Source organism: Oryctolagus cuniculus, chromosome 2, assembly GCF_051225735.1.
Source record: "Oryctolagus cuniculus isolate XC-2025 breed Fujian yellow rabbit chromosome 2, ASM5122573v1, whole genome shotgun sequence".
NCBI lineage: Eukaryota > Metazoa > Chordata > Mammalia > Lagomorpha > Leporidae > Oryctolagus > Oryctolagus cuniculus.
In genome coordinates this window covers 52,378,230-52,405,791 of record NC_142868.1, presented here as the reverse complement: position 1 = coordinate 52,405,791, position 27,562 = coordinate 52,378,230, and the positions used below count along the sequence as shown (strand labels likewise).

Genomic DNA, 27,562 nt, shown 5'->3' with positions numbered 1-27,562 from the left:
CCAAGTGCTTGGGCCCTGCACCCACATGGGAGACCAGGAGGAAGCACCTGGCTCCTGGCTTCAGATCAGCGCAGCACACCAGCCACAGCATGCCAGCCATAGCAGCCATTTGGGGGCAAACCAATGGAGGGAGGACCTTTCTCTCTGTCTCTCTCTCTCTCTGACTCTGCCTGTCAAAAAAAAAAAAAAAAAAAAGTGTAGCAGCCAGGACTTGAACTGGCGCCCAAATGAGATGCCGGCACTGCAGGCCAGGGCTTTAACCCACTTGCCACAGTGCTGGCCACTCCGTGAAGGGCTTTAAAAAGAAAAACCACATGAACAGATAGGAATTTTAGCAAGCCAACACTGACAGCAGAAGGGAAAACAGATTAGAAGGGCCAGAGAAGAATAAAGACAGTGGGAGGAATCAGGTGAGAGCAAACCACTGAACAATTCTGAACATGAGATAGTGAAGGCACAACTGAAGTAAGATACAGCAATATGGAGAAGCAGAGAGAGTTCTAAGAAAATTTTCAGAGGATTTGGTAATTAATAAAAGGTGAGGAATGGTGAGAAGAAATTTAATGTCACTAAGTTTCTGACTTGACTGATTGAGGAGAGTTTGCAGAAACAAATTTCAGTCTCCTAAGATAAGGACATTGTGAGCACCAAGAAAATGAGAACCAGAAGGCATTGTGATGATGTTTAGCAATGAAACTGAAGCAAGGAAAATATAAAGTTAGTTTAGTGAAAATTTTAGTATAACTTTTGCTATCTATGTAAAATGAATTCTGTAAGTAATGCTACTGATCTGTTTAAAAGAAATAAGGGTGTAATTTTCCAGTTCAATGATCTTCAAAAGATCATGAAGGGGATTGCTGGGTCTCCTAGAGTGATAAACATTTAAGAAGTGCAGGGTGGGAAGAGGGGTTGGGGCCACGATGTGGCCTCTGCATTACAAAATAAAGCCCTGGATATCCTCGTTTAAAAAAAAAAAAAATTCAGTCTCCTACAAAACTCACAGGACTCAAAATCAGAGTGCTCTTTCCAACTTCAGGATTTTACATCAGGCTTTAGTTTCTATGCAAGATCAGAGTACATTAACAGGTGTGGTTCCCTTCAGTATACTGACCTAGCACCAAACTACAAACACTAAGCACACCACCAGAACTGGGATGGGAGGATGAAGAAACAGGATTACTTAGCAAACAGTTGGCTAAGTGATACCCAGCCTTAAGGGAGGCATATTAATTTTTTATAGCCTTGGACAACGTTTTCAATCTCCCACAATGGAAGCTTGGTAGATCATGGCTAAGTCCCAAAGGTATGTTAGTCAACTGGAAAAAGCAAATATAATCTGAGTGTAAAAGGAAATGAGGGGACCGGCGCTGTGGCATGGTGGGTAAAGCTGCCACCTGCAGTGCCAGCATCCATACAAGCGCTGGTTGGAGTCCCAGCTGCTCCACTTCCTATCCAGCTCTCTGCTATGGCCAAGCAGAAGATGGCCCATGTCCTTGGGCCCCTTAACCTGCGTGGAAGACCCAGAGGAAGCTCTTGGCTCCTGGCTTCAGGTCAGCGCAGCTGCGGCCATTGTGGCCAATCAAGGAGTGAACCAGCAGATGGAAGGCCTCTCTCTCTACCCCCTTTCTCTCTCTGTCTCCCCCCTCCCTCCCTCTCTCTCTCCCTCTCCTCTCTGTGTAACTCTTTCAAATAAATAAATCTTTAAAAAAAAAAAAAAGGAAATGAGAATTTTCAATGTCTACAACTAGAAAGATAGAACAAAATACACATAAACAATGATGGCTGGGAAGTAAAACCCAGACTGATCTAGTCACTGGCATGCAAGAAACATTCTCATATAAATACTGTAAGAAATGTTTGTGCTAAGTGCTGGTTGGTCACAGAATAAAATGTCACAGTGAATTTCAACATAATCACTTCTTCACTTACTAATGTTTTTCTAATAGCTATCAATGTTCCAAAAATGTGCTAAATATAAAAGTTTTTGTATTGATGTCATATTCATATTTGCATAGGTCTTACAGCTTTCAATAAACTTCAGTATATATTACATGATACACTGTTGTCAAGCAAGAGGCTACATTTTCCTATAAATTAGTACATATCCCTGTAATAAAAAGTATATGACAGATGTCACAAAAACAAAGGGACTGCAATGAACTTAGAGAAAAGATCACATCTCACTGTGATTGATAAGAAGCATTTTTTTTCAAAGAATTATTCCTAAACTGGACCAAAATAGCTAAATTAGGTTTTTATAGGGCAGAAATGGGAGAAGAGCTGGGGTGCAGCAAAATTAATGGTATGAGTCAAGCTATGGAGCTGAGAAAGCAACAAAAATATTTGTAGGTCAGTAAATATGTGCACAGAATACTAGATCTGTAAAAGGCTTCACGGTTAATAAGTTTGGGTAATACATCATACTCCTGTCTAGAATTGTGATGGCTAACAGCACTAAAAATGGCTCTTGATAAAACCTCAAAAACCATTAACTTCATAAAGAAAATTTATGGAAAGCTTCTCAGATTTATTTCACCAGGGAATTACCCCTCAACTCACAGCACCTGTTAATAGTCTGCAGCACTAGTATTCTTAGATACATTTTGGGAATCCTGCCCTAATGCACAAGGCTATGATATTCCTGTTGGGACGGAATACAAGAAAGCTAGAAAAAGAAATGAGAGGGGCCAGCTCTGTTGTGCAGCAGGTTAAAGCACTGGCCTGAAGTGCCAGCATCCCACAGGGGTGCCAGTTCAGGTCCCTGCTAATGCACCTGGGAAAGCAGCAGAGGATGGCCCAAGTCCTTGGGCGTCTACACCCATGTGGGAGACTGGGAAGAAGCTCCTGGCTCCTGACTTCGGATCAGCTCAGCTCCAGCCGCCGCGGCCATTTGGGGAGTCAACCAGTGGATGGGAGACCAATCTCTCTCTCTCTCTCTCTACCTCTCTCTGTAACTTTTTCAAATAAAAAAAAAATCATAAAAAAAAAAAAAAAAGAAATGAGAGCCCAACCTTGAAAGAATTTGACAGATTATAGGGTGGTGGGGACGGTTAAGCAAAAGAATGATGAAGGCAAAGCTGGGTGATGAGGAGATAAAATGGAATTTATGTAAGGAATACTCCAGCAAGAGGAAACTAAAAGCAGATATTGCTTAGAAAGTTTTGGAACTGTTTCAAGAAGAAACAATAAAGTATCTAAAGCCACAGAAAAAACAAAACAACATATATTCAGGGGTCACAAAGAACAAAGATCAGTAAATCTGAATTTATAAAGCACTAGGAAATACAAGTATCAATGAATCTAATGTATGTGTTACTTCCTCTACATACAATGAAAAGACCTGTTGTCTACAGAAATTAGTCAATTAAAAATGTTACTTGAAAAATGCAGAAAGAAAATCAGCAGACATGTTGCATGTGATGATCTCAGGATATCTGCATAGAAATATCTATCCAGCAGGCAGCTGGACCCAGTGGATCCCCATTTGAAATAGGCATCATTTTCTTTTTTTCCATCTGATTTCATACAGGAAGGAGAAATCTCTTCTTTCTTTCTAACCAAGTAATTACAATGTGGTTCGGGTAAAACTAGGGCTATTTACTAATTAATACTAATTAACTGTACAAAACGAGTACACCTTTATTTCAGAATCACTGGAAAAAGGAAATCAGATGTACAGTACACACTTTTTTAATAGTCTATTTCAATTCATTTGAGATGTATCAAACTGATGAGACAGGACAATATGTAGTAAAACAGCACAGTTTTTAAAAAGCATGTATATGTACTTGAAGAAATGTAATTCTTAACACAGTACAGGGTTGGTTGGGAAAAATTTTAAAAACATCTGAAAAGACATATTATAAAGGTCACCATTATGCCATGGGAATTAAGTGTGGCCCACTGATTACATCAGCACTGGGCAAGGTCCAATTTAAAACAAGTCATCAAAGTAAAATCAACATAACATATATTTGTTGCACAGATCTCATCTTAAACTGATTTTAAAAAGCTTATTCATTTTTAAAAAATGATTTTTGAAAGGCAGAGCAAGGGAGAGAGAGGGGAGAGAGAGGAGAGAGGGGAGAGAGAGGAGAGAGGGGAGAGAGAGGGGAGAGAGAGTGAGTCACCCATCTACTGGTTAACTCCCCAAACACCCACAACAGCCAAGGCTGGACCAGGTTGAAGCCAGGAGCTATGACCTTTATCCAGGTCTCCCACGTGCGTGGCAGGGACCCAAATACTTGAGCCATCACCTGCTGGCTTCCAGGGTCTACAGTGGTAAAAAGCTAGACCAGGAGCAGAGCTGGGACGTGAACCCAGGCACTCTGATACTGGATACAGGTGTGCAAATGCTGTCTTAACCACTAGGCCAAATGCCTGCCCTATAGGATCTTGCATGTGTTGACAATTTGTATCAGAATAGATCGCTTCTGTTTCAATAATCCTGTGGGCATAATTAACAAACAGTTCTACTCCTTCTGATCTTGCCCTTTTGAATTTTTAATGTTTATTTTAGCAAATAAGAGAATGGTTACAATTTTTCCTACTTTTCTGTTAGAAGACAGTGATCCTAATGTGTAATTGATTTTTTTAGAATTCAGTAGTGGGGGACTTCTCCCTCTCCCCCTCTCCCTAATTCTGACTTTCAAATAAATAAATCTTTAAAAAAAAAACTCAAAATGAATTACAGCTACCATGTTTAGATACAGTTGTAACTGTACATACAAAAACAAGAGTATTAGAGTAGATTAGAATTGTTCTTTTAAAAACACTATTTCCAATGCTTCTATAACATTACATTATTCTTATAATTTAAAAATAAATGAATCTGGTGCCATGTCCCTCAAACCATCTATTTCTCTGCACATTCTTACTAATGTAACTGCAGTATAGTCCAGTTACTGAGAGCAAGAACTCAAATTATATCATCAGGCTTCAGTCCCAGTTCTGACAACTAACTTTGAGGGTGTTGTGCAAGTTAACTAAGTCCTTTGTGCCTCAGTTTCCACATCTGTAAAATGGGAATAGTGAGAGTACCTACTTCCTGGGAGGTGGGATGAAAATTGAGATATTCCACAAAAACCACTCAAGAGCCTGAACCATAGACTGCACTCTACAAGTATTAACATTTATTATATCACATTATATGTTTTTGATTCCTGCTGACAAGTTTGACAGAAACCAAGCTGGAAGTTCTGTAAAGCAGTGATAGTGGCAAAACCCCACAGGATGCTGCTTTGATATATAACCAACCACAGAGATCAAATCTAGCTTCCTGAGCGGTCTGAAAATTATTACCAACATGTCACAACAGGAAATGGAAAGCCTATTCATCAACATGACCTGGAAAATAGCCAATTTACTAACACAAAGCCATAACCTCAACAAATCTGTTCCCCAATATATATATATATCCACAGCCAGGTTAAATATTTACATTTCTATTGAGGTATGTATGATAGATAACACATGCTAAAGCTCAATTTCCAAGTAAAGATAGAGGTACTGTAAATTCATATGGATTTCTTAAAATAGTTTGGTTTTAAGATGAAATTCAACAATACTTAAGCATTTTCATTCATTGATGTAGTCTTGAACTAATACTATTTTGCAGTGACCCACAAAGGCATGTAGAATTGACTGACAGTTTTAAAATATTTCCAAATTGACTTTATCAAGAAAATAATCTTGTGAACCAACTCAGTAGAGATGAAAGGAAAAGCATTTCTGGAAAGGGTCAACAATCAATGACACAAACCACAATGATGCTGCAGTAACTGAACTGCATGGTTCAAAAAAGTTTAAGTCTGCACAAGCGAACTTTTGAAATGTAAATTACATATATAAAGGTGTGGTCACTGCTGATTCAATTATCATACACAGGAATTTTCCCCAAAGGAAACACAAATCTTGGTCTCTAAGAAGCATCCTGTATACATAATTACTTCTAAGTGCTGCACGGCTGCACCATGCTATATATATAAATACAGGATACCACATGCAAAGTTCATTTCTGAGATTCGAAAGAAGCTTCTGTTCCAAGTTTAAAGTCAAAACGCAAATACCAAATGTACCCGAAAATGCTTTCTATATACATTTAAAGACAAATTTAAATGTTATTTTTAAATGTGGGCAAATTTAGCGAAAGTAAAACCCACTCTCTACTTTTACAATGAATCTCTTCTTGGCACCTACTTCCATTCTATTTAAAAGGCCTTCGACGGCTCCTGAAGGAAATGGGTGAAATTTTAAAGAATGACCGAGGGGGTATTTACATAATCGGGTGGGTTTAACATGTAGAAACATATTTTAAGAGAAACCAAGATGAGTACCCTGACCTCGCAGCTGCCCCCAAATCCGTGAACATGACAACTAACGAATGCAACTCACCTCGCAGCTCAGAGGCATAGCAAAATCGGTGGCTGGTTTTTGCGCTGCCTTTGGATTCTGCATCTGTTTCAAACCTAACTACCCTGGAAGCTTCACCTGAAAAAAGCCTGGCACACAACGCAAACTACCGCGATTTAAAAGATACCTGGTGTTTTCTACCGGAGGTTACGCAAATTGTGCCAGGTGGGACTTTTTATGTCCTCCTTCAAACACGGGAACAGCATTAAGTTAAACCCTCTTGCTTTGGAGGGCCTGGGAGTCAACCTGCTTCTACCCAAAATTAAAAATAAAAAGCTCCAACCTCACTTCTCTCGGAAAAGACTAAAATTGAATCCATGCTCCAACTCTGGAGTAAAGTAGGATGGCTTTCAAACACCACACTCTTCCTTCCTCCTCATCCAACCCGATTCCGGGCCGCGGGCGAACTAGGACTCTGAGTAAGGGGCCGTGGGTCCTGGACCGCACCAGCCCCTAACCACGGAAGGGGAAGAGAAGCGGCAGGAGCCCGGAGCCCGACAGGTACGTCCCCAGCGTCGGCGCGTGACGTCACCACGTAGACGTGAACGGCCGTTCAGCGTCCGGCCGCCCAAACACGCCCTCCTGCGGCCACTCTCGGGGCCGCGTCGGCGCCTATTGGGCGATGTGAATCAGTGGGCGGTCTGGGGCGGGGTCTGGGTCGCCAGGAGGAGGAGCAGAGCGAGCTGGAGGGCCCTGAGGAGCTTGCTGGGTGAGAAAGCTTTTCTCGGCGATCAGCTCACGTCACACACGCTTTCCTGTTTGCCCCGCTGCTGACCTCGGGAAAGGACAGGAGGCGGCCGCCGAGTGGGAGGCGTTTTCTGAAGGCCACCTGCGAGCGCCACCTCCAGCGTCATCGCGAAGCTCCAATTCCACCCGGGCGGGAGACCACAGCGTCGCCATCGTCGGCCTCGAAACTGCAAAGCAAAAGCAACTAGTTCCTGAAACAGATTGAGGGAAGTGTTGGCCTTGTAGGTAGACCAGCACCCTGGGCTGCCCTGCATGTAGGTCGCGGGCAAAGAACGTATCGGTGTCGCTGTGCCTTCTACGTCGCCGGCGAGGGACGAAAAACCGAAAATCCTAATTCAGCCATCACGCATTTTCAGATACAATGCTTGGAAATTATTTTGGAAAGAATACATAACTTGAGGTTTCTACACGGTCTGGATTGTGTTTATATCCGTTTAGCGAACATTATTGAGCCCCTGTCGTGTTAGAATTCTAATAGTCCCCATTCTGGTGATTAAGGATCGATAGCCCCCATGTCTGGGCGGGTAGTCAGAGGAGGCCTAGCAAGAATGCCTGGCCCAGGCTGTAGCTTTCGCAGGAGCCTGGTGAGCCAATACAGGTTTTACATTTCTTGGCAGGAGGTGTGAGACTAGTTTGTCACCGCTGGGTGGCAGAATTAAGACCTTTGAATATTTAGTGTCTCCTATATATTTAGTATATTATGAATATACAATGGTTAATGAATATTAAGTGCTTCTTGTATACTCAATAGCTCGTGTATATTAGGTATGTATTGGTCTTTCTGGCCTTTTTTTTTTTTTAAAGATTTATTTATTTATTTGAAAGTCAGTTACACAGAGAGAGGAGAGGCAGAGAGAGAGAGAGGTCCTCCATCCGATGGTTCACTCCCCAACTGTCCGCAATGGCGGAGCTACCCCGATCCAAAGTCAGGAGCCAGGAGCTTCTTCTGGGTCTCTTACGCGGGTGCAGGGGCCGGAGGACTTGGGCCATCTTCCACTACTTTCCCAGGCCATAGCAGGGAGCTGGATCAGAAGAGGAGCAGCCGGGTCTCGAACTGGCGCCAATATAGGATGCTGGCACTCCAGCCTTTTCTATGTATATTCACATGCATATGCCCTGCTGATGTTAACCAACAGGTTAGTATTTACCTGTGTTTCACACATGAGTTTTGTTTATTTTTTCTTGGGCAGAATTAAATATTCTCAATCAGTACAGTCCTGGCTTCAGGGCTGATGTAGTGCCCCTGGTGATGATGGGGGTGCTCACAGATGGCACCAAGCTTCTTGTGACTGTTTCATTACTTTTATTAAGGTGGAATTTGTGGAACTATGCTAATATCCAAGCACAGTTTTATTTGCCTTGGGACATTGCTGGGTAAAGTTCATAGGGTCTTTTCAGAGAATATTAAAAGGCAAGCAAAATTTTTCTAAACAAAGTGGAAATTTTTGCAACAGGTTTGTATACATCAGATTTTCTGCTCTCCCTACAGATATGTAGTTTAACTTTGAAAAAGGAAACCTAAATTTTGAGAACAGTAAACAGTATGTTAACCCATCTTACTTGCTTTCTCTGAGGTTAAAAAAAAATCCTTTTATGGTGACATCTTAATCTTTGTGAAGATTATTCCAAGGATCTCTTTTAAGTGAAAAAGAGGTCTATTTGTACATTTGGTTTTCCTTAGTATTACTTATATTATGCACTATCATATTCCTTTGTGAGAACTTGCTTATTTTAATATACATGGTTTCTGGCATACATAACCTTTGCACCAGTAGTTCTTAGTCTTCACCCTTGCATCAGAACCATTTAGGGAGGCTCCATTACCAGAAATTCTGTTTAAATTATTCCGAAGTTGAGCCTGAGCATCCCTGTATTTCAGTAATCCTGGCTGATGTGTGGAGCTGAATCAGAAACACTGCATTAGACATGAGGCTATTTATTTAAATAATGTGTTGTGTGATCGTTTAGTGATAGAACAATAGACTGCATCTGGGGAACAGCTTTCTGTATAATTTCTGTATTTTTCTTAGAGAATCTGGTGTTGTTAAGTGTCCTCTTCATCAGAGTTGGGTGGAAGGAAAAATAGCCTCTAGCTGTGGGGAGCAATCCGGACTGGACTGAGTTACTGGAATTAAGACTTATTCTATGCATCTGCTCTCCCACAATATGGCGCTGGGAGAGAAGTAAACAGCTTCCGCACAGCTGCCTCCAGTTCAACCAATAAACTGTAGGACTTGCTCCTGATTGGAGAGCAGCATACTCGGCGTGTGGGCAGCCGAGTTGGGATTGGCGGAGGAGGACTATAAAGGAGGAGAGAGACGGCATGCACGAGGAACATTTATGGGGAACATCTATGGGGAACATCTAAGGGAACCCGTGCAGCCCCCGAGAAAGCCGGCCGGCGGTGTGCCGCTCCCCTGCGGAAGTGGGGAATGTGGCTAGGGGGAACTGCCCTTCCACGGAGGTGGAAGGGATAGTAGCCAACCCGGGAAGGACCAGCAGCAAACCCGGGGAGGGCCGAGCAGACGAAAGAACAGCGCAGGGTCCTGTGTTGCTCCTCCACGAAGAGGGGGAGCGACACTAGCCAACAAAACTCCTAAACTCTCAAGTAAAATGAAAAAGAAGAAAAGGGTTAGCATTGGAAAGAGTTTACCTAGTTCAGCCAGATTCAGAATGGCATATTCTCCCTTGGCTTTCCGGTATACCCAGGTAGATACAGAGAAATAAGTGAATGATATTACTAGTGGGTGGTGGTAGTATAAACCTTTCTCTGTGCCAGAAATTCTACTACTCTGGGAATGGCATGTTTTAGGATGCTATTTTTTAGAACTGGCAAAAGAAATCAGAAGAACATTGGGAATCATATTTCAGTTGCTCCTAGATTCTTGTTCCATGGACCCAGTCAAGCTGCTCCTGCCTTGCCTTGAAGGGAAAAAGAAAAAAAAAAAAAAAAAACCTGGGCTTAGAGTTATTTTCCATTACAATCATTACAATTTAAACTTTTTTTAAGATACATAGGAAATCCGAGATAAGAACCAGACTAAATAGATCTCTTTTATGGATTTGTGAGTTTTTTTAGAAAAAGAACTTTTAATGCACATGTTTCATACATACAGAAAAGAGGCAATGGAAGGAATTACGATGTTCTGCTAGTGAATAGTTATAGTTCTAGTCTAGAATTTCCTCCTGAGTCCATTAGCATTGGGGAAGTCATTAAAAATGACCTTTATCTTTTTCCAGAAGATAACATGAACTTAGCTTTGTGTTTCTGGAGGCCCCTGAATGTGGCAAACAGCCTTTGAATTCCACACGATTCTTTGCTACAAAAAGCTCTTGCCTAGGCTTCACAGGGACTTGATAGGCCCTGAGTTATTTCAACCAATCACATCCTCAAAATGAAGTCATGAGATGACTTCCTTCTCAGGCCCTGGGTAGCTAAGGGTTCATTGTTTTGTTTTAGTCTTCATAGAACTTAACATCACTCTCTTCAGGTAACTGACTCTTCCATGAGCCTTGGCAGATGACCCAATCCAGAAACCCAATATACAATTAGATAATGTTTTTATCTGTGCATATGGAGCTAGGTCTGCCAGATTAAGATCCAGAAAATCAGCAGGCTGCTACAGTTTAAGTCCTAACTGCATATAGCTAATGGTTCAAACTAGAATAGACTTCAGCAATGAGACTTAAAACTAACAACTGCTGTCATAGAATGTAGCAAGAGAGAACACTGAATGCAAAGTCTGAATTTTTTCTCTTAGATTTGAGTATTACATATCGCAAAGAAATCTAAATTTTAGAGAGTGCTTTTCTTCATATTTAAAGTTTTAGGGCCTTCTTCCCACCACTCACAAAAGATGACTCATATGACAAGATAGTTTATTTGATCACATATACTTACACAAATATATGGTCTTTTAATAAAATTGAATTTTACATAGTAACAACAAAGAGAATATATTTGGTCTATTTCTACTGCCAACCATTTGCTCTAATTTGTTATACTCTAATTCATTATTGCTGCCTGCCCAGAAAGATCAAATAACAACACTCATACCTCAAAATGTCTGTCTCCTTCATTCAGCCTATTGCTCAATTCATTAAGGAAGCATGACAGAATGTCTGTCTGAAATGTTTGCAGTGGGGTATTTCACTTTAGGAGTACTGCTGGTTGTTTTCCACTTGCCCTATTATACTACCACTATTATAACAATAATATATAATTATATAATAATTATAATAAAGACTTATAATAATAAGTTAGATAATAAATAGATATAAATAAGTTATAATAAATAAGTTAGATATAAATAAGATAAATAGGTTAGATATAAATAATAAAGATTTTATAAGACTGAAGGAATTTGCATTTTTTTCTATTTGAAAAGCCTATAACTTTATAACCACCTTTAATATCCAAGATTATAATTTTTTTTAAAGATTTATTTATTTTACTTGAGAGTCAGAGTTACACAGAGAGGAGAGGCAGAGAGAGAGAGAGAGGTCTTCCATCTGATGGTTCACTCCCCAATTGGCTGCAACGGCTGGAGCTGCGCAAATCCAAAGCCAGGAGCCAGGAGCCCTCTCTGGGTCTCCCATGCCAGTGCTGGGGCCCAAAGACTTGGACCATCTACTACTGCTTTCCCAGGCCACAGCAGAGAACTGGATTGGAAGAGAAGCATCTGGGTCTTGAACCAGTGCCCATATGGGATGCCGGCGCTTCAGGTCAGGGTGTTAACCTGCTGCGCCACAGCACCAGCCCCAATATAATTTTTTAAATTTAATGTTGACATTTCTTTTCTTCAAAATGGAAATACTGTTACAGTATTTCTTGATTATCAAAACAAACACTACTTTTTTCAAGTGACTGAAAATTGAATAAGCACCTTCTACAATTTGGGTGTGGTTAGTCCCCTCCAAAATGGGACTCATGTTGAAATTTGCCCCCCAAAATAAGTGTTGAGAGGTGGTAGGATCCTTAAGAGGTGTTTGGGTCATGAGGGCTCCACTCATGAAGGGATTCATGCCATTTTTGTAGCACTGCATTGGTTACTGTGAGGCTAAAGTGCTCTAAAGTGAGACTGCCCTTTGTGTTCTGTGTCTTCCACACATGCCCTCCTGCCCTTCTGCTTTTCTGACACATGATGCAGACCAAGGCTCTTGACAGATGCAGCTATATGACTTGAGAACCATGAGCTAAAAAAAAACCTCCCTTTATAAATCACACAGTTGAAATAATGGGGAACAAAAAAAACCATCCAGCAGAATGCTGCCTGATACTCTGGCCAGAAAATTTGTGAGAAATAATAAATCATTGTTGGTTTGGCCCACTAAGTTTTAGGGTGGTTTGTTGTACAATATATAATCCAAGCACAGGAATATTTGTCAAAATGAAAAAATACACATAATTTTGTCTTAGCAAACCTTTTAGGATTCTATCTCTCAGAAATAATACCATTGGAAATGATCTCTATGACTAGTAAGTAGCTGTGATTGAATATATTTTGGTACATTCATATCATAGAATATTAATGTCATTGACAAAAATTAGTGTTCTCTGGAGAAATGTTTATGACATGCTGTTAAGTAAAAAAACGAAACCAGGTTGCAAGGGCATGTGGATTAGCAATTAGGATGTTGCTTGGGATTCCTTCATCCCATATCTGAGTACCTAGGTTTGGGTCTCAGTTCCACTTGTGATTCCAACATACTATTAATGCACAACCTAGGAGGCAGCTGGTGATGGACAGTTCAGGTAGTTGGGTTCCTGCCACTCATATGGGATGCCAGAATTTTGTTCCAGTTCGACTCTGGCCTGGCCCAGGCTCTGCTGTTACAGGCATTTGGGAAGTGAACTAGCAGATAGGAGACAATTGTCTCTCACTCTTATTCTCTGTCCCTCTTTAAAATAAATAATACAAGTTGCAAAATAATGTTTATACTGTAATTCCATTTTATAATATTAATATATAAATATATACTTATGTATATTTTATGAAACTAGAGAAAATGTAGATGATATTCATGAAATTGTTAATATTGCTTTCATGGAGGAGTGAACACAGAGATAAAGCTCTGGAATGGAGACTGGAAGCTTTATCTTTGTGTATTTATGTTACTGGTTGGTTGCAAAAAGCAAAGCTCCTTTGTTCCAAAGAAAAATCCAATTAAATAAAAAAAGCAATGGAACTCAGAAACATTATTTTGTAATAATAATTAATTTAGACTGTATAGAGGTTTATAAACCAGAAAGGGAAATCATCAAGTAATCATCTTAATGCAGAAAGAATAACTTGCTTTATTTACTTGATAATGTCAGGACATTTTTCTCTATCAATAAAAATGGACTCTACTCTTTTTAATCACTTTAGGGTATTACATTGTTTGAATATAATTTAATTCCTTATTAGACATTTACATTGTTTCTAGTCTTTCTGACTATATGCAATAATGATTATCCTTGTTTATACATTTTTGCCCAGTTTAACTGTGAGTCAAAGGCTATGCATGTTGCTAGGATGTCTCCTAGAAACACTGTAACTGTATATTCTCACCAGCAGTTTATGACAGGAGCTTAAATTATCTTAAGAAGACACCTGGCTAGACCTCCTCCTGCAAACAGCAAAAATGAATTTGCTTGTATTACCAATTGGCAATGTTTTCATGCAAATGGATGTGAGTAGAATGAGAGCTATTGTGCAGATACCAAACTTCCTGCTAACTAAGAGTGGGAGAAGCCACAAGATGTTTGCCCAAAGAAGGAATAAGGAAAATAAAGTCTTTATAGTTGCATGGAGAGTGTGAAGAGAAGAGAAAGTGCTGCAGATCTGCTCCAGTTTGCCCAGTAGGATGGCTTGCAGTGCCATCTTCTGGCAAAGATGCCAGGAACAACATTTCTGGGGCAAATATTGTGGCATGGGGAGTTGAGATGCCTGCATCCAATACCAGAGTACATGAACGGAGTCCCCACTCCCCTTCGGATCTTGCTTCCTACTAGTGTGCATCCTGAGATGCAAGAAGTGATCATGGGTCAAGTACCTAGACCCCTGCCATCCATATGGGAAACCTGGGACAGGGAGTTCCTGGCTCCTGGCTTCTACTTGGCTAGGAGCTAGTTGTTCTGGGCATTTCTGAGTGAACCAGTCGATGGAACATTCTCTCACTCTGCCTTTCAAATAAATAAAAATTACTTTTATTTTTTAAAAGATTTATTTATTTGAAAGTCAGAGCTTCAAGAGAGGGTCATACAAGAAAAAGTGACAGAGACATCTTCCATCCACTGGTTCACTCCTCAGATGGCCACAATGGCCAGGTCTGGGCCAGACCAGAGCCAGTAGCTAGGAATTTCTTCAGGGTCTCCCACATGGATGCAGGGGCCCAAACACTTACGCCATCTTCCGCTGCTTTCCCCTGGCTACAAGGAGGCAGTTGGATTAGAAATGAAGCAGATGGGACTTGAACCAGCACCCATACAGGGTGCTGGCATTGCTTACGGTGCCTTTACCTGTTAGGCCACAATGCTGGCCCCTAAAAATAATTTTAAGAAACTAAAATAACACCCTTTTAAGTTTCCACAGTAGTTATAGAGCATTTCTTATAAGCACAGCAAATCCAAAGACTGGCATGAAAACCCAGATAAGTTGACTTGGAGGGGTGGTGTGTTGGGGAGGAGATGGGATAAAAGGAGGTGGGTTTTTTTTTTTCAGTTTATTAATATAAAGGGAACATTTAATGTATTTCATATATATAGTTTTAAGAACATAACAATACTTCTGGCCTTCCTCCCACCTTTTTTTATTTTTAATGTTTGCAATAACATACTTTCCATTTACTTCATACTCACAAACTTAATCCTCCACTAAGTAAAAGAATTCAACAAGTATGGGGCTGGCCCTGTGGCGTAATGGGTAAAACCATTGCCCATGTTGCCAGCAACCCATACGTACGCCAGCTCAAGTCCTGGATGCTCCACTTCTGATCCAGCTCCTTGCTGATGTGCCTGGGAAAGCAGCTTAAGATAACCCAAGGTCTTGGGGCCCTGTAGTCAAGTGGGAGACCCAGAAGAAGCTCCTGGCTACTGGCTTGGAACCAGCCCGGCTTTGGCTGTGGAGGCCATTTGGGGAGTGAACCAGCAGATAGAAGATCTGTCCCTCCCTCTTTCACTCTCCCCTTCCCTGTAACTCTGCCTTTCAAATAAATATTTTTAGGAAAGTTCAACAAGTAGATCATCGTTAGGAGATAGATATCTTTTTTTTTAAACTTTTATCTAATGAATATAAATTTCCAAAGTACAGCTTATGGATTACAATGGCTCCCCCCCACACACAACGCCCCTCCCACCCGCAACCCTCCCCTTTCCCACTCCCTCTCCCCTTCCATTCACATCATGATTCATTTTCGATGGAGATAGATATCTTTAAAGCAAATAGCTGAACCCTTCAATCTGAGGTCTCTGGCAATGTTTCTGGTCTCTCCACCCAGCTACATCTAACGCTTGTATAAGAGGTACCAGTGAGGAGGGCAACGAAGTTAGCAAACAAGCCACTATCGTCCTACGGCTTCAGGTTTGGATTCGCCAAAGTGGTGAGGTTATTTTATGCCAGGTAACCTGGCAGCTTACAGGGCAGAGGATCTGATCTCTCATAATAGCTTTAGGCGAGTCTATCTTTGCAAGCCCTGCAGTGAGGAAAAGTATTTAGACTGCTGTGCACTGCCACACACTGCGGCATGCAGATGAGTCACGTGTACCCAACCCAGATATAAAGTGCAGAAAGCCACATTATGCTACTGTCCTTTTACATTTCAAGACTTAAAAAATACTTCCCTGCTTAAATCATCCACCACGACATGAAAAATAGTAAGAAAAAGGCTTGCTCTTTAAAGCAAAATCCCTTTGTAAATTGTGGCATCTCTATGTTAGCAGTATACGTTCAAGTAAAAATAAAATCCTTTCCGGTGTAGTATGTGTGGGAAAAAATTCGTAATATGCCTCATTCCAGAACAGCTTCCACTGGTGCGTTCGGGCATTGCTGCCTTGCCCCTTCCAGCTTCACAGCCCTCTCACTCCAGTTCCTCTTCTCCCACACCGTCCATTCCTCCATGCTCTCTCCCACCTGCAGTGCCGCGCTCTCAGCTCGCGCGGACCCCGCCCAGTCTCGCCGCTCCTTCCCCGCCAGCTCGGCGGCGCGCCGGCTACCGCGCGCTGACGTCACACGCCGGCGCCGGTGACTAGCCGGCCGCTCCTCCCGATTGCTTTCTCTGCACCCCCTACCCGCTCCGCCCGGGTTTGGGGCGGCTTGCGTGTGGGGTCCTTACCCTGGAGTTCCCAGCGGTGGTCCCTATATCCCGGATTCTAGAGCTGGCATTGCGAGGCAGGAGTGCGAAGCAGTCAGGTAGCCTCTGACTCCTAGGTGCTGCCCGTCCGCCTCCCCGCCACGCCCCGCCGAGGCCACTCGCCGCGACCTCGGTGAAGTTGGAGAGGCGGTCACCGAGGCGCTGCCCCTGCCGCCACCCGCCGTTTCCAAGGGGGTCAGAAACCAGTTTGTTTGTTTCCTCAGGCGCTGTGGGCCTTTGGGGCGCTAGGCGCAGCGACACGGAGTTAAGTCTGAAGTGTCAAGCACAGACGAGTGTCAGGTGTGGGAGCCTCTGCGCCCCCTTGCATTCTGGGCTGTGAGCTGCTCCTGCTTAGCCAGTCTTGGTTTCAGGATGTTTTCAAAATGCACGATGGTGCCTCCGCCTCGTTAAGTCCAACAGGAAGACCGCCATACCTGGACCTGTGCTTACTGGTCATCACCGTTATTCCTACCAAAGTCCTGTGTCATTAAGGTGAGTCGCATTTGGGGGAAGCAATGACGGGCAAAATACTACAGTCATACTGGAAATGAGGACTCCTGCTTGTTAGACTTGCTTCTGTAGAGATTGCATGGCTACTTACCTTAAGAATTTATTTGCACGGGAAAGCCCTCCACCTCATTAAACTGTTAATTCTCCAAGGAACTGTGTATATTACCGAGCAGTCCTTGGCCATTATTTTTAAAGCTAGAGTGAAAAGAGAATTAGCAGCCATTTAAATTACCTGTATCATACTTGTCTCCTATCTTAAAGGAGATATACCTTTTCATTAGGAGACAATGAGTAGCAGTTAACTGGTTAAGTTAACGTTTCAGTTTTCATGATTTTTCAGTTTCCGTATTTAAAGCATTAAAAGTTTTGTAAGAGATCATTGTAACTCTTCATACAAGCCTATTTATTATTATTGTCATGTAACATCTCCAAGTAGTAGAACTTTTTTTATGTTTTGCGAAGTTGCATTAGAAATGTTTATGGAGCTTTAATAGTAGTTTCCAATCTAAACTAATAAAGACCTTACAGTGCAGCAGTATTGTTGAGATGGTGGAGGGGAGCCAGATATGGAGAGAAGTTCTTTGTTTCTAGTTTAGATTGGATTGATGTTAGAGAATCTACAGCTCTGTTTCATTGCCTATTATTGTAGGTGAAAAGTAAGAAGGTTGCTTTGTGGGAAAACAGGTTTTTGCACAGAAAAAGTCACTGTCAGGAATCCAGTAAAGGTTTTAGAACTTGACCACAAAAGTTCTTTTGAGGTCATGTTAATAATCTATTAGGGGCAGGCATTGTGGCGTAGCGGGTAAAGCCACTGCCTGTGACCCGGGGTATCCCATATGAGTGCTAGTTCGAGTCCTGGCTGTTCTACTTTTGATCCACCTCCCTGCTAATGGCCTGGGAAAGCAGCAGATGGCCCAGCCCCTGCTGTTTCGGCCATCTGGGAAGTGGACAGTGTATGGAAGATATCTCTCCCTCTCTCTCTGTAACTCTGACTTTCGAATAATACATTGACAGTGTATTCCAAGTGAATTTTACACTTTCTAATCTCTTGTCTTCTCATTTAAGTCATGAACTTGACATTTTTTTTTAAATTTATTTGAAATGTCTGCTGTCTGTCTCTCACTCTCTCTGACACATGCGCGTACACACACACACACACCTATCTTCCATCCCCTGAATTACTGATCAAATGCCCACAATAGCCAAGGCTGGGCCAGGCTAAAAATACAAGCCAGGAACTCACACCATGTCTCCTACATGTTTGGCAGGGACAGAACTACTTGAGCTATCACCTGCTCTCAAGCTATCACCAGGATGCACAAGAATCAAATTGGGAGCAGAGCCAGGACTTAAACCCAGGTACTCTGATACAGGATGCCGGTGTCTAACACTGTGCCAAATGCTTGACACAGTTCTTTATTTGCATGTTGGCAGTGCCCATTACAGAATCCATCCAATGTTGTGTGAATAGATTTACAGAGAATAAAAGTATTTTGAAATAAGTCTAATAATAATCTCAATTTTTTCACATAATGAGAAATACCGAAGGGACTTTATTCCATGAAAAGTTAAATTCTCTCTCACAATTCCAAATTGTATTTATTACTCTGGGCAAGCTGGATGAATGAATTATAGCTGCAGAAAATTCCAAGACATTTTAAAATGTGTTCACATTGCCTTTACCAAAATTTCCCTTCAGGACAACCTGCCCATCAAATATCTGAGGCAGTTGATGCAGGCTTAATGGTTATCAGCATGTGCTCTAGCCCAATGGGGATAGGTGTTTCCTTCACATACCCTTGACATTTTTTATATGTAGTGCACAAAATTTCATTTTGTCAAATACTGCTTTGAAGAAATTCTTAGTAAAATGTGAGGAAAGATGTCCAACTTGTCTAGGAGTGGAGATATTTTTTCTGAAGCAGAGTTCATGTACATGAGAAGCATGATGCCACAGAAAAATTTAAAATGTCAAGATCAGGAGTTGGAAAATGGGGAGCTGTTTAAGGATTATAATTAGAGGAATTGATTTAAATAGCATTATTTCTATTTTTAATTTCACTTCTTATTTTAAATAGATAATATATTCATATAGTTTAAAATTCAGAAAGTACAAAGGATTGAAATATCTTCCTCGATACTCACTTCCCTCCCTAGAGGCTATCACTATTGCCAATTTATTCTGCATCTCTCCAGATGTATTACATATAGTTATGTGTTTGCATTTTTGTAATTTTCTTCTAACTTTTATTCTCTTTGAGTCACTGACTATTAGAAATGGTAAGGTCTTTATGATAGTGTTATGTTTTAGTGTTTTTAGATGAAGACATTAAAACGCAGAGAAGTCAGATGTTTAGCCTTTGATTATGTAGCTGATTTTGTACACAAACATATTAAAGTAAATGTAAATATACATATATTTTCTTTTACCATTTAATGATAGCATGCCACATTTATTACTCTGATTCTTTTTAGAAATTTAGCACTAATTTTAGGAATTTGTATCAACATAAAAATTGCTTCTTTGTGTTATTTAAACTTTGCCATTAGAAACAGTGCTGCAAATGATAACTTTATGTATCACTTTCATACAGTTAGAAATATTTGTAGAGTAAATTCCTCCATCCTCCTTTGTTTAAATTTCAAAGGCAGAATGACAGAGATCTTCCATCTTCTGGTTCACTCCCTAAATGGCCCCGATAGCTGAGGCTGGGCCAAGCCAGAGCCATAAGCCTCAAATTCCATCCAGGTCTCCCATGTGGGTGGCAGGGACCCAAGTACTTGGGCCATCCCTCTACTTTCCCAGGAGCATTATCAGGGAACTGGAGCAGAATTGGAGCAGCTAGGACTGGAACCAACACTCCAATATTGATGCGTGCATCACAGGTGGTGGCCCAATCGGCTACTTCACAACATCCCTGTAGGGTAAATTCTTAAAAGTGAAATCACTGAATGAGAATTTACATATATGATCTTGGTAATATTGCCTAATTGTTTTCCTTAGTGTGATTTGTACTCCCATTGTTTTATTTCCTGCTATTTAAAAATCTTTTGGATATGGTGTAATGATACAATTTACAAATTTTGTCATTCTGCTGGGTAACAAATAATATTTCTTGTTCTTTTTTTATTGTGGTAAAATACACATAACAAAATTTTTTCTTCTACCTTCTTATTTTTAAATAAACATCTTTTTTTTTTTTTTAAAGTATTCATTTGAGAAGCAGAGAAGTAAAGAGAGACAGAAAGAGCTCCAATCTGCTGCTTCACTGCCCGAACTCCCCCATCAGCTGGGGCTGGGCTAAGCCAAAGCAGGTAGCATGGAGTTCAGTCCAGTTCCCCCTTGTGGATGACAGGCAAACAACTTCATGAGCTGTCACTTGCTGCCTCCCACAGTGTGCATTAGCAGAAAGTTGGACTCAGCAGCAGAGCAGGACTCGAGTCCAGCCATTCCTCTACGGGATGCCGGTGTCCCAACAGGTGGTTTGTCCAGGAGGCCAAGCGCCTGCTCCTGCACTTTTTTTTTTTTACCCTTTAAATAATTAGGTTAAAGAGATTGTTATCATGACTTCTTTTTCTTCCTTTTTTTTTTTTTTTTTTTTGAAGGTTTATTTATTTATTTGAAAGGCAAAGTTGCAGAGAGAGGGAAAGGAGTCAGATCTTCCACCCGTGGGTTCAGTCCCCAAATGGCTGCAATGGCTAGGCTGTGCTGGCCAGTCAAAGCCAGGAGTCTGGAAATCCAGTGGGGTGTGTTTGGGTGAAGGGGCCCGAGTACTCAGATCATCTTTAACTGCTTTCCCAGTCACATCAGCAGGGATGCTGGGTTAGAAGTGGAGCAGCCAGGACTCAAACCAGTGCTCATATGGGATACCAGTTTATGCCAGCAATAGCTTAACCTGCTGCACCATAGTTTTGGTTCCTTCTTTTGCCTTTTTTGATAGAAAGGCTTTAGCTATATTTTTCTATCATTCCTACTCCTTGAAGCTAATACTGCAGTTATAAATAGTGCTGAAATTTGCTATTTCCTGACCTAGTTTTTATTTTTTTCTCTGTGAGTCATTGACCATTAGAAATGGTAAAGCCTTTGCGATAGCATTATGTTATGCTTTAGTGTTTTTAGATGAAGAAATTAAAACCCAGAAAAGTTAAATGTTTAGCTTTTGATTATGCAGCTGGTCTTTTCTATTGATTTTTAACTCCTTGATTTATTTGTTATATCATGTAAATCTTTGAAAAGCCCAGAGGTCAAAAAAATCTCTTAATTTTATGCTTTTTTTAAATATCAGATATATAAAATGGAGATCAAATTAATATAATTGTTAGAGACTTTAATACTGTAGAGTGAGTCAAATTAGTATTGTGCTTTTTATTTGATATTGGAAGCTGAAGCATAGAAAAGGCAAATATTTATTTATAATTTGAATAATAATTTATAATTTGAATAATAAAGTCCAAACCATATTCTTATATTCCTTCAGGTATGTGTTATGATGATTTTGGATGTGGGGGTCTATAGACAATTTTGTTTTTTTTTCTTTTGAAAAATTTTCTAGTATTGTAATTAAATTGAGAAGTCTAGTCTCATAACTAGCAAATAAGTAGTTCAGTTAAATATATTGTATGACCTTGAAAGTAATCTATTTTTTCCATGTTTTCCCTTTTCCTCTAGTGTATATTCACTCTACAGAAAAGTGGACTTGTCAATTGTTCTGAAACTAACTTATCACTAGCCTTTCATTGTTTTGTAGGTGTCTGCACTTGACATTTTTTGATGGCAATCCAAGTCACTTTTCTTAATGCTAATCTAGATAAATAGATTCTCTTATGCTTTACTGAGTTAGAACCACAATGCTCAGTAATGTGGTTGGCAATGGAATGCAATATTAGGGACTCTTGGAGCTTCCATCTTATTAGTTTTGTCCCCAAAAGGAACAGGCAACCAAATTTTGAGGAAGGGCCAAATTGACTAATTTTGTTTTTCCTGTCTTAGCAAAATTTAACAGAATAATTATAATTATGAAATAAACTCATGTAGTTGTCATTTAATGTAATTTAATTTATGAAATTTAGTTTTCTTAGATAAGTTTATTTTGATTTTTTCCTAAGTAGCATAGTAATATATATTAAACTTTCATGATTAGGAGAAATTAAATTTTGGCTGTTGCCCAGATAGCTTGAAAATATGTTTAGAATGACTTTCTCTAACTTACTGAGAAGGTGCTATAGTGCTATGATAATGGGTCAATTTTTGTTTCTCTTTAAGTTACTAAAAGAGAAGCATTCTTGTTTCCTGTGGAAATTTTGAAATGGAAAATGGTTATAATTTTTCTAAGACAGAGAAATGCTCTTCCCCACAAAATTTCATGAAATATAGTTAAACCATCAATTTACCACATCTTGCCCTTTAGTCTTAGAGGCCCAGAATATGAATTTTGTTATTTAAGGAATTCAGATTATTTTTTGTGGTAAAATAAAGTGAAGCACATTTAGTGACAAATAAAATGACAGGATAGATTTATTTACAATGAGAAATATGGTAAAACATAAGAGAAATTTTAAAATAGTTTCATAAGTTCATTTTTTCTTTGTAGCAAATGATACAATTGGAAGCCTGCTTGTTATGAATGAAATAAATGATAGCATATTGGGCAAATTAACTGTTTGCTAGCTTCAAATTAACTTAGTGACTTCAAGTATGTCTGCAATCAGAGTGATGTTGTCAGTAGGTCATGCTGTTGCTTTTATGAATTTCTCTCTTAGGCTTTACTACCTAGCACATTGCACTCTAGTTGCTCCTGAACTTGGCATTACTAAAGCTACTAAGTACCTTAATTATTTTTATATAAGAGTCTAAGTATGATATTAAAAGCATAAATATAAAGAAAAAATAAATACATTTATTTACATCAAGATAAATTTATTGGGACGGCTTTGTTGCATAGTGGATAAAACTGCCACCTGTGATGCCATATCCCACATGGGTTCTGGTTCTTGTCCCAGCTGCTCCACTTCTGATCCAGCTCCCTACTAAAGGCCTGGGAAAGGTATTTGGGCCCCTGTAACCCATGAAGGAGAGCCAGGTGTATCTTCTGGCTCTCGGCTTTGGCCTCACCCAGAGCGGGCTATTGTGAAGATCAGGGGAGTGATCCAGCAGATGGAAGATGTCTCTCCCTCATTTTCTGTAACTCTTTCAAATAAATAAACAAATAAATCTTTTTTTAAAGCAGGATAAAATTTTTAATTAACATAGGCTTTTATATTTAAATTTGAAAAGCAAGTAATAAGGGAAAATTCACTTATTATATGTAAGGACTTCATTACATGAGGATATTAAATTATTATTATTACCTTTTTTTTTTCTACTTGAGAGGCAGTACTCCTTGCTCATTTCATTCCCTAAATGTCGGAGTTGGTCTGATGCCAGAGCCAAGATCTGGAAACATAACCCAAGTCTCCCATGTGGGAGATAAGAACCCAATTACTTGAACCCTTGCCACTTCTCAGGGTCTTCATTGATGGGAAGCTGGAGTCAGGAACAAAGGAACTCCAGTGTGAGACGTGGGCATCTTAACTGCTAGGTCAGAAGTCTGGTCTCTAGAATTTTTTATAGATTAATGAAAAAACAATCCTAGTAGAAAATAGACAAAGAATATGAGTGAAAAGTTCAATAGAGTGGAGATACAAATGTTTAATAAACGTGGAAATATTTTTTAAATTCACTCATAAGCAAAAATATTCAAATAAAAATGAAGTACCATTTCCCTAGCAAAAATGAGCAAAAACAAATAGTGAAACAGTGCTCACCATATACCCCTGTTCTTAGTACATTGCTTAGCTAATCATCCCAACAGTTCTGTAAATACATAATATAGTTATCCATATTGTACAGAAGAACAAAATGAGAAACATAGAGTAACTTGACCAAGGTCACATGACAAAGAAATGAGAAAGCCAGGATTTAAACGCAAGCTTTCTGATGCAAAGGTTTCCATGCTCTTTAACTATTACTCTCACTGCCTCTCAAAGGTTTTAATAAATAATAACGAATGTCAGTAGAGTACCCAGTAGCAGGCATTTTTATTCACTACTGTTTAGACTATAAATTGGTTGATTTTTTTTTAAGAGTAAGTGCTCTCATCTGCCTTGCTCACACACAGCTTTTTTATTTACTTTTTTTTTTTAATTACTTATTTTATTTGAAAATCAGAGTTACAGAGAGGGAGAGGCAGAGGCAGAGAGAGGAGGAGAGAAATCTTCCATCTGCTGATTCTTTCTCCAAATGGGCACAATGGCCACGGCTGGGCCAGGCTGAAGCCAGGATCAGGAACTTCAACCAGGTCTCCCACGTTGGGTGCAGGGTCCCAAGCACCTACACCATCCTCTGCTATTCTCCAGGTGCATCAGCAGGGAGCCAGATTGGAAATAGAGTAGCTGGGACTTGAATTGGTACCCACATGGGATGCCAGTACTGCAGGCTGCAGCTTCAACTGCTACACTGCAATGCAGGCCCGGTTAACATTTTCTATGAGGCATTTGAGTAATATGTTTGGAAGCTTTAATGTATGTTTCATTTTTTGAATTCAGAATTTATCTGTAGGTGTCCTTATAGTACACTAAGGTATATGTACAGAAATTTTATCTGAATATATTTTTAATGGCAAACATTTTAAAAAAGATTTATTGATTTATTTGAAAGGCAGAGTGCAGAGAAAGAGGGAGAGTTAGAGATCCTGTATCCCCAAATGGCTGCAGCAACCAAAGCTGGGCCAGGTATAAGTGCTACTGCCTTCCCAGGTGCATTAGTGAGAAGCTGGATTTGAAACAGAGTAGCCAAGATTCGAACAACACTGATACAGTATGCCAGTGTCACAAGCAGCCACTTGATCTGCTGTGCCACAAAGCCAGCCCAGCTGCAAACATTCTAAACAATTTAAATGTGTGAAAAAGGTCATCATTAAATAACTTTGAAAAGTGGTGTCTTACTAAGCTTATATTCTTTTTAAGGATTTTAAAGTAATGCTACTTATTAATTCATTTATGAAAAAGTTTACTTTTCTCTCCAAATAGATATATGTAGTACTCAGCTTCTAAAGCATTTTGATAAAATTGAAATATCACTATTTGCTTTCTAAAAAAGATTTATTTATTTGAAAGGCAGAATTACAGAGAAAGAGGGAGATAGAGAAGGAGAGAGAGACAGAGACAGAGACGGACAGATCTTCCATCTGCTGACTCAGAGATGAGGAATCAGCCAAGGCTGAGCCAGGCCTAAGCCAGGAGCTTCTTCTGGGTCTTCCACATGGGTGACAGGGACCCAAACACATGGACCATATTCTGTTGCGTTTCCCAGACCATCATTAGCAAGGAGCTAGATTGAAAGTAGGGCAGCTGCGACTGGAAACTGCACCCATAAGGGATGTCAGTATCACAGAGGGCTTCACCTGCTATGCCATAACACCAGCCCCTGATCTTCTCTTTTTAACTATAATTAGGTTGAATGAGTAAAACTAAGAGGAAATTTACTTAACTTTGAATAAAGATGTTAAATACTGTTTTTTAAAGTTAGCAAATCACTAAGGAATTAGATTTTGAATTAAAAATTACAGTTATAGAGGACATGCTGTACCTCTTTTAATGGTTGCTTTCTTTAATGTCTAGCATATCTATAAAGATGCCTTAGAATAAGAACCATGGAGAAGTATGTTAGACTACGGAAGATTGGAGAAGGTTCATTTGGAAAAGCTGTTCTTGTTAAATCTACAGAAGATGGAAGACAATATGTTATCAAAGAAATTAATATCTCAAGAGTAAGTATATTTTTCCTTTACTTACAGTAGTGATAATTTGGTTGCAATAGGGCTAGTTTTTAGAGAGTTTTTTTAAACAGATATGGCTATGTGTAACTTGAAGACTCTCATAATCCCATTTCAGAATAGTCTATATCCTTCCAGGATTATTTTTTCTTCTGTGATGTGTGCCTCTGTTTTTGTGTTTAGAAAGCTCAGTTTTGACATCTTAAAATGTTTTAAATTGAAAAAAAAATGGATATAAGACCAGTGGAACAGAATAGAAACGTCAGAAATCAATCCATGCATCTACAACCAACTTACCCTTGATAAAGGAGCTAAAATCAATCCCTGGAACAAGGATGATCTCTTCAACAAATGGTGCTGGGAAAACTGGATCTCTGCGTGCAGAAGTCTGAAACAGAACCCCTTCCTTATCCCTTAACACAAAAATCCACTCAAAATGAATCAAAGACCTAAATCTATGACCTGATACCATCAAATTATTAGAGAACATTGAGGAAACTCTACAACATATTGGCATAGGCAAAGACTTCTTGGAAAAGACTCCAGAAGCGCAGGCAGTCAAAGCCAAAATTGACAAATGGTATTACATCAAGCTGAGAAGCCACTGCACTGCAAAAGAAACACTAAGCAAAGTGAAGAGAGAACTGACAGAATGGGAGAAAATTTTTGCAAATTACGCAGCTGATAAAGGATTCATATCCAGAATCTGTAAAGAATCAAGAAACTCAACAACAACAAAACAAACAATCCAGTTAAGAAATGGGCATCTTTTTTCTTTTTCTTTTTTTTAATTTATTTTATTTATTTGAAAGACAAAGTTACAGAGAGACATAGAGCCAGAGAGAGAGAGAAAGGGCTTCCATCTGCTGGTTCATTCCCCAAATGACCACAAGGGCCAGGAACCAGGAGCTGCTTCTGCGTCTCCCACGCAGGCACAGGGGCCCAAGGACTTGGGCTATCTTGTACTGCTTTCCCAGGCCATAGGAGAGAGCTGGATTGCAAGTGTTACAGCTGGGACTCAAACCAGTGCCCATTTGGGATGCTGGCACTGCAAGCTGGGGCTTTAACCTGTTGTACTACAGTGTAGGTCCCCAGGTATTTTTCAAGAGGAAATCCAAATGGCCAACAGGCACTTGAAAAAATGCTCAGGATCGTTAACCATCACAGAAATGCAGATCAAAATCACAATAAGATTTTACCTCACCCCCAAAAGAATGGCTATCATACAGAAATCACCAAACAACTAATGTGAAGATGTGGGGGAAAAGGTACCCTAATTCACTGTTGGTGGGAATATATATTGTTGCAGCCATTGTGGAAGACAGTATGGAGATATCTCAGAAATCTTAAGACAGATCTACCATATGACCCAGCCATTCCACTCCTGGGAATTTACCCAAAAGAAATGAAATCAGCATATGAAAGAGTTATCTGTACCCCCACGTTCATTGCAGCTTAATTCATAATATCTAATACATGGAATCCACCCAGATGTCCATCAGCTGATGACTAGATAAAGAAATTATGTCATATATACACTATGGAATATTACTCAGTGATAAAGATATTAAATCCTGTTTTTTTTGCAACAAAATGGATGCAACTGGAAACCATTATACTCAGTAATTAGCCAGTCCCAAAATGATAAATACCATATATTTTCCCTGATCTGTGGTAATAATAGAGTATCTATAATGTAATGTATTGGAGTGAAATGGACATGCTGAGATTTGTTGATTGTTACAGCT

General features: G+C 39.9%; 2 protein-coding genes across 26 annotated transcripts in view; one reads left to right on the top strand and one right to left on the bottom strand.

Annotated features, from left to right (window-relative positions):
- Positions 1 to 7,325, bottom strand: part of CLCN3 (Cl-/H+ antiporter 3) — a 94,350-nt gene extending 87,025 nt beyond the window's left edge. For 2 of the 4 annotated variants that reach the window (XM_008273874.5, XM_008273897.5), the window contains exon 1: positions 6,394 to 7,325. The gene's annotated coding sequence lies outside the window, so the exon portion shown is untranslated. The remainder of the gene's footprint in view (positions 1 to 6,393) is intronic. The other 2 variants (XM_008273885.5, XM_070067762.2) reach the window with 1 other exon arrangement.
- A 9,012-nt stretch (positions 7,326 to 16,337) lies between these two features.
- The window catches only part of NEK1 (NIMA related kinase 1), a 203,320-nt gene continuing 192,095 nt past the window's right edge, over positions 16,338 to 27,562 (top strand). For 19 of the 22 annotated variants that reach the window (XR_011386262.2, XR_011386261.2, XR_016228912.1 and 16 more), the window contains exons 1-2: positions 16,338 to 16,983; positions 25,660 to 25,808. Coding sequence is in view for 14 of the 22 variants with exons in the window: in XM_070068291.2 (XP_069924392.2) it covers positions 25,692 to 25,808 (117 nt within the window). In the remaining 8 variants the exon portion in view is untranslated. Of the gene's footprint in view, positions 16,984 to 18,269; positions 18,361 to 25,659; positions 25,809 to 27,562 lie in introns of all 22 variants that reach the window. The other 3 variants (XM_070068289.2, XM_008249720.5, XM_070068286.2) reach the window with 2 other exon arrangements.